We start from the raw sequence: 14,148 nt of genomic DNA, 5'->3' as shown, positions 1-14,148 counted from the left end.
CGTACTGCGCAAGTTTTTTACCTTCACGTGCGCACGGTGCACTGCCTACCTAGCCACCCAGGCGCAGTACGAGGCAGAGACGCTGGAAAATCCTCCACGACACGCCTCGACGTTTCCCGAAACGCCGACGCCGCTCACGCCGACACCGACTCCGATCACGCCGACACCACTCACGCCGAAAAAGACGCCGCTCACGCCGACGCCAACCACGCCGGAAAAGACGCTGCTCGACTCGCCGACGCAGCCCGTGCCAAGGACGCCGCCCGTTGCCGGAACGTCACCGCCGCACCAAGCCGACTCCTCACGCACGACGCCGACCCCAGCACCACGAAGGTACGTCCTGACGTCACCCGCACCGCCACGTGTTACGTTACCGACGCCTACCGCTCTGACAAAGACGCCCGTCGTCCTGACGCCCACGCCCGTCGTCCCGACGCCGACGCCCGCCGTCCCGACGCCCGCCGTGCCGACGCTCATCGACTTGACGTCTCCCGACACAAGTCCGATCCCGCCGCCGCCTGCCACACTGCGTTTCGTCGACCCGACGCCACTTATCCCGACGCCGACGCTCGCCGTCCCGACGCCGACAATTCCGCTTCCGCCACCTCCTGTCCTGGAGCCGCCAACCTCGGCACCTCTCGTCGACCTGACGTCTCCCGACGCTGGTCCTAACGCATCATCGCCAGCAAGACCTCGTTTCGCCGACCTGACGCCACTCATCCCGACTATGATGACGCCTGACTCGCCGAAGCCAACCGAGCGACGCCCGACAACGACCGTCCCGCCGCAGTCTGATACGCCGTCCAGCACCCGCCTCGTGTCGGAGACACCTCCCGACGCCGGAATGACCTCGCCACCGCACCGAACCGCTGTCCCGACGCCACCAAGGTCATTTCCGGCGAAACCCGCATCGTCTCCGCCACACGACTCGCCACGGACGCCACCAGACTCGACGCCGACGCTTCGTGTCACCTTGTCGCCACCACCTGGCTTCGACGTCATCCGGCCGTCGTCACCGCTACCAGAGTGCGCAGTCGCAAACAGGACGCTTTGCGACACGATGTCCAGGGCCATGACGCCGAGACGCCTGAGCGCCGCCCCGCCGCCTGGATTTGCTCCTCTGTGCCCGCCTGGCTTCGAGGCACAGACGGATGAACCGGACCGAAAGAGACGGACGCGCGCGACGCCGACGCTGACGCCGCCTACATGCCCACCTGACACGACGCCAGAATCGACCGAGGCGCCACGACGCCCGATTCCGACGCCGATCGCCGCAGTACCGGAACACCGGTCAAGTGCCCTGCCGCACGAGACGCCACCCAAATGTCGCAAGTTGGCAACATTGGGACGCCGCACCGTGAAGAGTCGCCTGAGCTCCCTACATCCGCCTGTCGCGATGCAGGTCGACGCCACGACGCCGGGACGCCCGACCGTCCCACCGCCGAACGTGACCGTCACCCGGACTTCGACACCTGTCACCCGTCTGTCACGACGGGCCGCGAAGCGCCCGCCTGTCGGCGAGGCTGAGCCGGGTCGTGCCGAGCGCCGCCCGCGCTTGCTGCCCGCCTGCCACGAGCCGCCTGACCTTGGCCGCCGCCGCCCCTGCCGGCCGGCGCCCTGGCCACCGCCACGCTATCACACGCAGCAGCCGCCGCAGCCGCAGCTGACGCAGATTTGGGGCTCGGGACAACTGGTGGGTCACCACCCACAAGGTTAGTCAGCCAGCGCCCATTCTGTCCGTGTGTATCGTCCTCCATAGTGTAAATATTGCTCAACTGTCATTTTGTAAACATTGCTCGCCGCCATCATGTAAACATTGCTCGCCCTTCCATCGTGTAAACATTGCTTGTCCGTCCGTCATGTCAACATTGCCACCTGCCCGCACAAACATAAACATCAACATTGCCACGTGGGAGTGCGCGACGTAAACACCACAGGCAACGCCCCCCAACCATCTGTCAAACGGCGCTGTCATATCGGCCTACTTTCGGAGGGGGCAATTGACGTCGTCCGGGCCTGCGGCCCCTTTGAGCCCGATATGACACCGCCCAACCACCGTTTCAGTTCAAACCTCCCGCTCGTGCGTGCGTGTGTGCGTGTGTGTCTAGCCCGGCAAGAGGGCGCTTAGCTGCAGTGCGCCGCACCCCTAATTTGCTACGTTTTAATATTATTTGTAAACCCTTTTTGTTTTCATTCGTCTTTGCCCCAGTGTTGTGCAATTTACTTGTGTTTTCTTTAATTTAAATAGGTTACCTTAAATAACTATAGACGTTGCCCGGGCGGACCCGAACAGGCACGGACTTGGACGAGGGTAGGAATGCTTTTACATAAATTGTCATTAAATAAGTAAATAGTAACGAACTTTCCATTGTCAGTAATTTTTATATATTTTTAATGTTTATCTGTAATTTACTCAACTTTCGCCGGGGCACGGAATCGTAGAATATAGTAACGGTAATTGTGTTGGCGCGAAGGGCGCCATGTTGCCACCTGCGAGCGATGAGCTCAGCCCAGTCGATCTTCATCACTGACCGAGAGCAGACGCGCCAGCACCCCGGGGACTTCAACCTTTGTTCTGCACTGACCAAGTAATTCTGTCTCGTTAAGTATTTCTGAATCTCTTTCACTCGTCATCCTCGGGGCAGCTCTCGGCCAGCGGGCTGTTTAATTAATTAATTGTCTCAGTCGAGTTTTTTCATCACCGTGTAATAAGTATACTTTGCAGCATGGCCACGTGTGTGGACCATGCCTTCACCTAAACCGATTCGTGCCTCAGGCTTTTTAACCGTGTAATGTGTAACGTGTAACGGGCGTGTAGAGAGACGTGTTAGTGAAATTAAATCTGGAGAATAAATATAAAGTGAGTACTTATTTAATCACGTGGTGAGTGAGTCTAGGAGTGTGGCGTGCCCGACGCCTAGAGCGGGCCAGGTCTGGGTAGCTAGGGTAGAAAGGGCTGGTAACTCGTCCCCACTTGGGCTACGTCACGCCCTGAGTGAGAGACTCCGCCGGGTCCACGTGCCCTTCCACGTGGTGGCGCCCATAGTTAACATCTCGAAATCACCGGCAATGCGCGATCAGCCCTCACTTTATTTAGCATTAATTAGGTCAAAACTAGAATACTGCTCAGTAATTTGGAACAACATCAATATGTGTGATAATATGAAAATCGAAAATATACAGAATTAATTAATAAATATTATTAATCAAAAACATCTTCCTCTACCCAATCTGATATCTCTCTCAAGTCGAAGAGAATTACTTGACTCTTATTTTCATTAAAAACTGTTATACTAACAAATTGAACTGTAAATATATACTTGACAATACCGGTTTAAGAGAACCTCCTTTTAACAGTCGTTTAACTTCCACTTTATGTACAGTTAATAGAAATAATGATCTTATCTTTAGGCTAATAACCAATTTTAATAAATTTGATAAAGACTTCAATTATTTTCCTTAGTTCTTAATGATCATGTGTGTTTAGTTCTGTATTGTCTAAATTGTAACGTTTTAATTTTGTTTTATTATCTTCGTTATGTGTATTTTGTTTTTATATGTATTATATTGTATTGTTTTGTGTTTTTCATTTATGTTAATTATTGTGAGTGTATTTTTGTCTAATTGTGTGCCAACCATTAAAAGCTTTGTCCTGTTAGTTGGCATGTTACAATTACAATTACAATTACAAATTACAATTAATGCATAAGATTATCATTCCACAAAAAATAAATTTGTTACAATTAAAAATTAAAATTAGCTATATATTATGCACTGACAAAATTTGACTGAAATTATTCATTCACAAGGAGAGTACTAAGGGACAAGAGAAGGGGTAGATAACGAGTGATAAATGTCAGGTATACTGACTAATCACAAAGATGTATCCTGTGCGTGGCTTGGTCCCAGCCTTAGAACTATCGCAGAACACAATAAAGAGACGGGAGGGGCTGTGTAATAACAACGTAGTTTGTAGGGGGTGCTCAAAGACCTCAATGACCTTCACAAACACAGGATGTCTGCAAGCGACCTCTCATGAGCTGTTACCAACAATGCCCGCCAACGTAATGATGAGTGCTCACTGTCGTCTTCCGGGGAGAACTGTGTTGTCTTGACGCTGCGGCTGTGAGAGCGGAAGTACGCCAAGGGCACACAATGGCCGACACACAAGTCCCACAGCACAGCGGTGTGGTCGCCGGACGCAGTCACCAGCTTCATGTCCCTGGGACTCCACGCCAAGTCAAATATTGCATTGTTGTGGCACTGAAAGTGTACAACTGCAAATTAAAAAAAAAAAAAAAAAAAAAAAAAAAAGTTAATTTATTAAAAATGAAAAAACACCAACCCTTCACTTAGCACAACTAACGCGTTCCTAAAATGTTTGTGTTATCTTAAATCTACAGACGTGGTATTCAAGACTGGGGCAGTCAAATTAACATTGCGCTAAATGAATTCTCGCAATTTGAAGATGTGCTAAGTGAAGGATCGGTGTAAAGCCAGCTCTTACAAAAAAAATTTGACAAACATTCTATTAAGCAACATTATTAGTATTTTAGGTACGTACCATGTTGTGTTTCTGGTAATTTTTTTAATTGCTCTTAAGAAATCTAATTCTTGAAAGATTCATTATATAAAAGAGTTATTTGTGGTTTTTTGACTGCAACTTTATTGGATATTAGAAAAGTAATGGAAAAATTCAGTTTTCAATGTTTTTAAATGTTTGCAAAAATTACCTTTAGCAGTCTTAAGTGAAACAAAAATCAATTTCTTATACCACTAATTCATTACATACATTCTCATAAAATCCACTTACATAGTACCTACATTATCATACGGTACAGTAGTTAAAAATGGCTGGGAGTGATTTTATGACATGTCGCAATCATGCACCACATCTTATAACAATTGAGTAAAAAAATCCTCAGTGTCTATGCATTAAGTGCACTAATTAATATTATTTAACGTAATTCAATTAAAGTGTTGACTTATGTTTAGCATACTTACACTTTTGTGGAGCATTCCAGTGATTAGTATCAATCAGAGTCACCCAACCATCCTCATTGGCTAGTGCTAGAATGTGTTTGTACTTTTCTCCACTTCCAAATCTCGCAGAAAATACAGGAGACTCGTCATAGAATGGTTGAAAACTAGAAAAACGATCCTTCTGATAGCAAGTAAGACGTCTAATACATGTATCATAGTCTGTTGTTGTACCTGAAATAAAAAAAAAATACACATTTAAAAATAAATTGTTCAGTTGTAAGTACTAATTTAATGAAACGAATAAGCATTATCTTCATATATTGTGTTACAGTTGTTTTTACTAACTTATTCATCTAGCTTTACAGTAGGGTACCTACTTTAGATTAATAGCTTTTTATAACCTTTTTATTTAACTTCCTTTACTAACAATCTTGTAAATATTCACTCATTCTTTTTAATATCATTATTTCCTTTGATTGGTATTCTATTAACATGGTATAGTTATAACTTATTTTATCTATAATTTTCATTTTATCATTTACCTGTGTTTTGAAACCTCAATTGGGTTATTCATCACTTTTATCATTTAATTAAAATTTAACAGTGTGATTGTAGAATAAGTTCAGTTAATTGTATTGTAGGGTACAACGACCTCTCTGAGAGGAGAGAGGATGACACTGCAGGTTATAGTAAATGTGCCATTTTGCTTCGCAGAGCTTAAGCGAAGCCCACTGTTTGCATGTTCTGGTTCATCCCTAATTTTGTCCCCATTTATTTATTTATTTATTGATCATTAGTTAGACCATTCTATTATTTTCACACGATAGTATATAAGATTGGCAATTTGTTACAATGGTCATATACATATGGTGTAAATATACAGAGTTATAAAACTAAAAAAAGTTATACAGATATGATGGAGACTACAAGACTATTTTTAAAATTTGGATTGAACACTTCAGGTCTTTTAGATTTCTTTTTTAAACCTCTAAATATTATCTCAACCATTTTAACAGGTACATGCTTTTATGAACACAATAAGTACTGTACTGATACACAAAATAGACTGATGGTAAATCTTGGTCGAGTTCATTAGTAACCAAAAAATTGGACCAAAAGTTTTTAAATAGAAAATTTTTGCAAAACTGAAAAATAAATAGAACTGCCCTAATATAAAAAAAATTGCATCCTTTTTAAAGTTTTTTATACCTCTTAAGAATACTCAAAAACTTTTGTATGAAAGGTTTTTGATTAACACCAACCTTTGGCTCACGAGGTGGGAAAAATAAGAATTGAACAAAAACATCAAACTCCCTTAGTAGGCATAGTATAAAATACATTTAAAGTTATAGAATATCTTCTAAATAATATCTTAATATTTTATCTGAAACAATTTTTATACAACCAATACTTACTATTAAAAAAATTATCAAAATGAGGTTAGAAAACAAAAAAAAAAGTTATTTACTTACTCCCTTAGTAGACATAGTATTGAGCCCGTTCAAAATTGTTGTAAATGTTCCAAATATTAGCAATGTATGTATTTTGCTCAAACCTTTTATTTAATAACTGCAACCATTTGCAAAAGGGGCAAAAAAGTATATACCTAGGTGTGTTTTTTCATGGGAGATTTCACTACAGAACCAACCTACCTGCTCCTGGGCGTTGTAGGCTCATAGCTACGAAATTCTTATTGAAACTATTCTACAAACACCTGAACCACGAGAAGAGCCAAAGGGAATTTTTTTTACATACGGTATGGAGATTGCTGAACAACCAATAATGGTTTCAGAAAATAGAATGTAAGTTGAAATAGCATTTATTTTCTTATTCATTTGTTGTAATTAACTATTGTATTTTTGCACAAGAAGACTTTTCCAAGACTTTTGCAAGACCTGCAAGAATCCAAGAATTAAAAATACAACTACCCTTATTTAAAAACACGCACATCAGAATAAAACATCACTGACCCTAGAATTTGAAACCAATAAAACTGTAAAGAAATTGGTTTGGTTTTTTTCACGACTGATGCTTTTCCATGAAAATGTAAGTAATTATAAATAATTTGATTAAAAGAGACTTTTGAAATGAATGTGCTAAAAGAAAGCTGTAGCCTTCTGTACAAATAATATCTGCATCTTTACATGTTTTCAGAACTTTTCACTCCAAATGTATTTAAATGCAAGAAGTTGAAAACTGGCCAATGCTTGTAATGATTTTTGAAGTTGTACTTTTTTAGGCACGTTATGGAAAAATTATAAGAGTGAATTATTTACGATGAGCACACATCAGACAACAAAATTTTCAAAGGAAGATGGCAGGCCCATGTGCGCACACACTCGCACACACACTCACGCCCGCAAGAGCATACACGCACACATGCACATATCCACGCCTGCAAGAAACCCCATGTGTGCACGCACGCACACACACAAACAGAGAGAGAGAGAGAGAGAGATAAACAGTGGTCACTTTCATAAAAATTAGGGGACATACCAACCGAATTGTGCCAGATGAAAATTTATGATAGTAAAACTACCCCGGAATATTTTTGGTAAACTAAAATAGTCATAGTCAAAAAGTGATTTCAAGTTTTGAAAACCTAACTAAACTGGTATTACAACAACAACAACAACAACAACAACAACAACAACAACAACAACAACAACAACCTGGTTCAAAACTCAGCAGATGAAAAAAAAAAATTTCTTTTTTAAATAAATAATGATCACCTTATGTGTGCAGAAACTATATAATATTATCTTTTTAATGAATTTTATCAAGGTTGGCAGTATTTTGTTAAAATTTCTTGTAAAAATCAGGTCCAAGCCAGGGTTTAGTATTTATACAAGTATTTTTCTCTTTTATTGGAGATGTTTCATTATATAGTTAAACCTTTCACTCTGTAAATCAAATGATCTGATAGTTGACGTAGCTGCTCTAGCAGCGAATTCTAGCAGCGGGTGTGGAACTAGGTGTGACGCACATTCTATAATTTAGAGATTGATATTGAATACTAATCAGTATAATTAAAAACAATTATTTATTGTGAATATTAGTGATAGAAATGTTTATAAATTTTTTCAAATGTATTTATATAAGTGAGGTTATTTTCCCGTATGTAAAATTCATATGCATTATAAATTATTACATTATTTAATAAATTTTTATAATTAATAAATTAAAACAAAATTAGGATTTTTATTGATTTTCATTACTAAATAGAATTCTTCTAGATTATTTTACTAAATTAATTAAATTTTGTACAAAGTTTATATTAATATTGAAGACTGAGAATTTATTTAATTATTATTTGTTAAATTAAATTTCAAAATAGATCAAGCTCAGTGTATTGAATAAAACATAAGTATAACTTCTAACATGCATACACAAGTGTACACACTTATTACATAATTTATAATTAGGTATTTTAAAATGGTGGTGAATATGTAGGGTAACGGTATATGCAAAAAAAAAATGCTAAAAATCCTAAAATACTTTTATTCTATGCTCTTTCACTTCCTCTTTTCATTAAAACCGGCGGAGAAAAGAAATTCCAAATACTTTAGGAGATATCGAATTTATTAATTTTGAACATGTAGAGTAGCGGTATATGCGAAAAAAAAATTCTAAAAATCTGAAATTACTTTTAATGTATGCTCTTTCACTTCCTCTTTCCATTAAAACCAGCGGAGATAAGAAATTCCGAATACTTTAGGAGATATCGAATTTTTTAATTTTCATCACAATACCTGGGTATTAATGCGGCTATCACCATTGTTTCTGGTTTACAAGTATCTATTATGTTTCTTATTGGACAATTTTGTCACGTGACAGTTCCGTGATTGGCCAGTATTCAAATGAACCAATACGTGATTATTTATTTATTTATTTATTCATGTTCCGTCGGAGGTATCGCGACGTAGGTGAACGACTACATCATTTCCTTCTAATGGCAAAGGAAATGTACTCCAACTTAGGTGGGTTTTTAACGTTTCTAATTTTAAAGTCTTATTTTTTATTTGGATATTGTTGCGCAAGTAATAAATAACAAAACAAATTTACGTGAGTTGTTATTGTTCATCATTTGTCCGGGTTTGTTAGGTGAGGTCAGTTACATTATAAATACTTTAAAACTAAAGAACCATTGAAATTAAATCATATCATTTTTAATGTGCGCTTAGTTTGAAAGTATTCATAATGTAACTGACCTGACCTAATCGACCATTTTAGTTCCTACTGTTCATTCTTTTGTCCCGATTTGTTTGTTCAGGTCAGTTACATACATCATAAATATTTAAAAACTAAACAGCCATTAAAATTAATTCACATTATTTTTTATGTCCGCTTAGTTTGAAAGTGTTAATAATGTAACTGACCTGGCCTAATCGACCATTTTATTTATTACGCATTCACGAACACACGGCAAAATAACAAAAATGGCGACGGTCGAATGGTTTTATAGGTTTTGTATTGCAAAATTAAAAAATTCGATATCTCCTAAAGTATTTGGAATTTCTTATCTTCGCCGGTTTTATTGAAAAGAGAAAGTGAAAGAGAATATAATGAAAGTAATTTCAGATTTTTAGAATTTTTTTTTCGCAAATACAGGTACTCTACATGTTCAAAATTAAAAAATTCGATATCTCCTAAAGTATTTGGAATTTCTTATCTCCGCCAGTTGATTTGAAAAGAGGAAGTGAAAGAGCATAGAATAAAAGAATTTTCGGATTTTTAGCATTTTTTTTCGCATATACTGTTACCCTACATATTTACCAAAATGGTTACTTAACCTTTTTGCACTTTTCATTTATCATTTTTTGCATAATTGATAAAACTGGCCTAATAAAAGTATTGACCTAAAAAATATAGTCGAAAATGTCATCCCTGCTCATGCCTGCTAGTGCTCTGGTGAGTAAAGTGATACAAACTGTAAATCTTCAAATATATATATATATAAAAAAAAAAAGAATTTATAAGAGACATAGAAACATAGACATCCAAAATACCAATATTTCAGAATAATATAGGTTCTTAAAAAAAGTCTGAAAACTTAGAGCTAAAGGAATTCATAACCTTAACAGAAGATGAGATACCTAACAAAACTACGATAAAATTAAATTAATGCAAGCAAAGAAAGAAGGGAATGGGAGTAGGGATGAGAGGACGGTAAATATGTAGTTGGGCGGTATTTGCGAAAAAAAAAATGTTAAAAATCTGAAAATACCTTTATTTTATGCTCTTCAACGTCCTCTGGTAAATATTTACTTGGGCGGTATTTCCGAAAAAAAATGTTAAAAATCCGAAAATACCTTTATTTTATGCTCTTCAACTTCCTCTTTTCATTAAAAGTGGCGGAGGTAAGAAATTCCAAATACTTTAGGAGATATCGAATTTTTAAATTTCTTCATATGTAGTTGAGCTGTATTTGCAAAAAAAAATGTTAAAAATCCGAAAATACCTTTATCATATGCTCTTCAACTTCCTCTTTTCATTAAAAGCGGCGGAGATAAGAAATTCCAAATACTTTAGGAGATATCGAATTTTTTAATTTTGCAATACAAGACCTGTGGAACCATTCGAGCGGCGCCATTTTTGTTATTTTGCCGTGTGTTCGTGAATACGTGAATCGTGAATGCGTAATTAATAAAATGGTTGATTAGGTCAGGTCAGTTACATTATTAATACTTTCAAACTAAGCCGACATTAAAAATTATTTTGTGAATTAATTTTAATGGCTGTTTAGTTTTAAAATATTTATAATGTAACTGACCTGACCAAACAAACCCGGACAGAGGGTGAACAGTAAACTAAAATGGTCGATTAGGTCAGGTCAGTTACATTATAAATACTTTCAAACTAAGGTGATATTAAAAATAATGTGAATTAATTTTAATTATTCTTTAGTTTTAAATTATTTATAATGTAACTGACCTTACCTAACAAACCCGTAACAAAAAATGTACAGTAACAACTCACGTAAATTTTTTTGTTACTTATTACTTGCGCAACAATATCAAAATAACAAATAAGACTTTAAAATTAGAAACGTTAAAAACTCACCTAAGTTGGAGGCGGTAATTAAACACCGTTTTAAACAATAATTGAACTAAATAATCACGTATTAGTTCATTTGAATTCTGGCCTATCACGAACAATCACGTGACATCATTATCCAATAAAAAAACAGATATTCGTACGTAAACAAAAAACAATGGTGCACGCACGCCACAGGAATGCGCTGGTTTTGTGCTGAAATTTAAAAATTTGATATCTCCTAAAGTATTTGGAATTTCTAATCTCCGCTGCTTTTAATGAAAAGAGGAAGCTGAAGAGCAGATAATAAAGGTATTTTCGGATTTTGAATTTTTTTTTCCGCAAATACTGCTCAACTACATATGAAGAAATTTAAAAATTCGATATCTCCTAAAGTATTTGGAATTTCTAATCTCTGCCGCTTTTGATGAAAAGAGGAAGTTGAAGAGCATAAAATAAAGGTATTTTCGGATTTTTAACATTTTTTTTCGGAAATACCGCCCATGTAAATATTTAACCCGTCCTCTTTTCATTAAAAGTGGCGGAGGTAAGAAATTCCTAATACTTTAGGAGATATCGAATTTTTTAATTTCATCATATGTAGTTGAGCGGTATTTCCGAAAAAAAATGTTAAAAATCCGAAAATACCTTTATTATATGCTCTTCAACTTCCTCTTTTCATTAAAAGCGGCGGAGATAAGAAATTCCAAATACTTTAGGAGATATCGAATTTTTTAATTTTGCAATACAAGACCTGTGGAACCATTCGAGCGATGCCATTTTTGTTATTTTGCTGTGTGTTCGTGAATACGTGAATCGTCAATGCGTAATTAATAAAATGGTTGATTAGGTCAGGTCAGTTACATTATTAATACTTTCAAACTAAGCCGACATTAAAAATAATGTGAATTAATTTTAATTATTCTTTAGTTTTAAATTATATATAATGTAACTGACCTTACATAACAAACCCGTAACAAAGGATGCACAGTAACAACTCACGTAAATTTTTTTTTTTGTTACTTATTACTTGCGCAACAATATCAAAAACACAAATAAGACTTTAAAATTAGAAACGTTAAAAACTCGCCTAAATTGGAGGCGGTAATTAAACACCGTTTTAAACAATAAATGAACTAAATAATCACGTATTGGTTCATTTGAATTCTGGCCTATCACGAACAATCACGCGGCATCATTATCCAATAAAAAAAGTAGATACTCGTACCTCGTACGTAAACAAGAAACAATGTTAACCGCCAAAACACGGCACTGGTATTGTGATGAAATTTAAAAATTTGATCTCTCCCAAAGTATTTGGAATTTATTATCTCCGCCGCTTTTAATGAAAAGAGGAAGTTGAAGAGCATATAATAAAGGTATTTACGGATTTTTAACATTTTTTTTCGCAAATACCGCTCAATACATATGATGAAATTTACAAATTTGATATCTCCTAAAGTATTTGGAATTTCTTACCTCCGCCACTTTTAATAAAAAGAGGACGTTGAAGAGCATAAAATAAAGGTATTTTCGGATTTTTAAAATTTTTTTTCGCAAATACCGCCCATCAACATATTTACCGAGAGGACAAAAAAGTTTTTAGTACTAGATTATTCTTTTGTGACCTACAATTAAATTTATACCATTTTTGTATGCCCACAGTTTTTATGAAATGTAACATGTACTCTGAATTGAATAGTTTTTGTACTAGTAATTTATGTATGTGTATGAACATATATGTGCAAACTGACATATTCTTTATTGCAGATCACTCAACTATGGGATAAATAAGAACAATTTAAAAAATAGTGTCACTTTCATATGTTTATATCTAAATATTATACCAAGTGAAACGCTGTCTTTAAAACAGATCATATGAAAATTCCTTCTGAAATAAATCTTAATTTACTTCACAAAACTAAATGTATTAATTTAAACTTCCTTATTCATCAACATAAACAATTTACCAAACTCACTTAAACCTTCTTGGCGTCTTATGAAATTATTTACTGCATGCATTTTCAAAGAAGCACCAAAACATCTATTTTCAACAACCCCATTACAAAGACCAAAATAAAAGCCCGGGAAAAAGAACCTCGGTCAAATTCCATATGTATATGCGAAACAGCAACAAAATACATACAGTATTCTGCCATGATGGTTTCCAAGACAAAACCACTAGACAAAAACATCCGCCCTAATCATTTTAAAAGCAGAGATCTTTATTAACAATAAAAATAAAGTCTTATCACTACGATATTTATAAATATACATTAATTAATAAAAAAAAGGAAAAAAAAATTCTGAAATACATTCTACTTTCCACTTTTTCTAAATGGGTGGACAGATTTTCTGTATATGCTTTTATCAACTCAGTGCATGAAAAACTGGAAGTAGACCGCGCGAAAAATGCTATGAAATACAACTATTTATTAAATTTTATTGCTTTCATTCCAACCAATGAGAGAATTAACACACACTTCACACAATGTCTGTCCTTATCAAAACTTATATTTATATACTTTTTAAGAGCATAGATCTTTAAAAATATAAATTAAAAAATACCCTTGCCCCCAAATTTTTTTTTTATATTTTAAAAAATTCGCAGCTGACAAACTAAGTAATGTGCACATATACCAGCTACATCAGTCGATTGCTACAAGCTTTCTCTACAAAATGTACTGTCCACTTTTTCAAAATGGGTCGACAGATTTTCTTATATGCTAATAGCAACAACTGCGTGCAAGAAAAACTGGAGTTGGGCCGCGCGAAAAATGCTACGAATTTAACATTTTATAAAAAAAATTTGTTTCATTAAGACCAATCAAAGCATAAACATAGTTAACGATATGTCTGTCCTTATCAAAACTTATATTTATATACTTTTTTAGAGCATAGGTCTTTAAAAATACGACATAAATAATCACCCTTGCAACTCAAAAATTATTATATTTTAAAAAATTTGCTGCTCCCAAACTAAGTAATGTGCACATATACCAGCTACATCAGTCGATTGCTACAAGCTTTCTCTACAAAATGTACTGTCTGCTTTTTCGAAATCGGTCGACAGATTTTCTGTATATGCTTTTCGCAACAACACCGTGCATGAAAAACTGGAGTTAGGCC

General features: G+C 36.9%; 1 protein-coding gene across 2 annotated transcripts in view; it reads right to left on the bottom strand.

Annotated features, from left to right (window-relative positions):
* Positions 1-13,117, bottom strand: part of LOC134530474 (protein lethal(2)denticleless) — a 34,798-nt gene extending 21,681 nt beyond the window's left edge. Inside the window, exons 1-3 of one of the 2 annotated variants that reach the window (XM_063365303.1) lie at positions 12,999-13,117; positions 5,005-5,214; positions 4,083-4,277 (exon numbers count right to left, since the gene is read on the bottom strand). In XM_063365303.1, the coding sequence (XP_063221373.1) occupies positions 4,083-4,277; positions 5,005-5,214; positions 12,999-13,041 (448 nt within the window). In that variant the 5' untranslated portion in view covers positions 13,042-13,117. Of the gene's footprint in view, positions 1-4,082; positions 4,278-5,004; positions 5,215-12,998 lie in introns of those variants that run through there. The other variant, XM_063365304.1, reaches the window with a different exon arrangement.
* Between the last annotated feature and the right edge of the window lie 1,031 nt (positions 13,118-14,148).

This window comes from Bacillus rossius, chromosome 3, assembly GCF_032445375.1.
Source record: "Bacillus rossius redtenbacheri isolate Brsri chromosome 3, Brsri_v3, whole genome shotgun sequence".
NCBI lineage: Eukaryota > Metazoa > Arthropoda > Insecta > Phasmatodea > Bacillidae > Bacillus > Bacillus rossius.
Note: the sequence above shows the minus strand (reverse complement) of the source record. Positions and strands in the feature narration are given on the sequence as shown.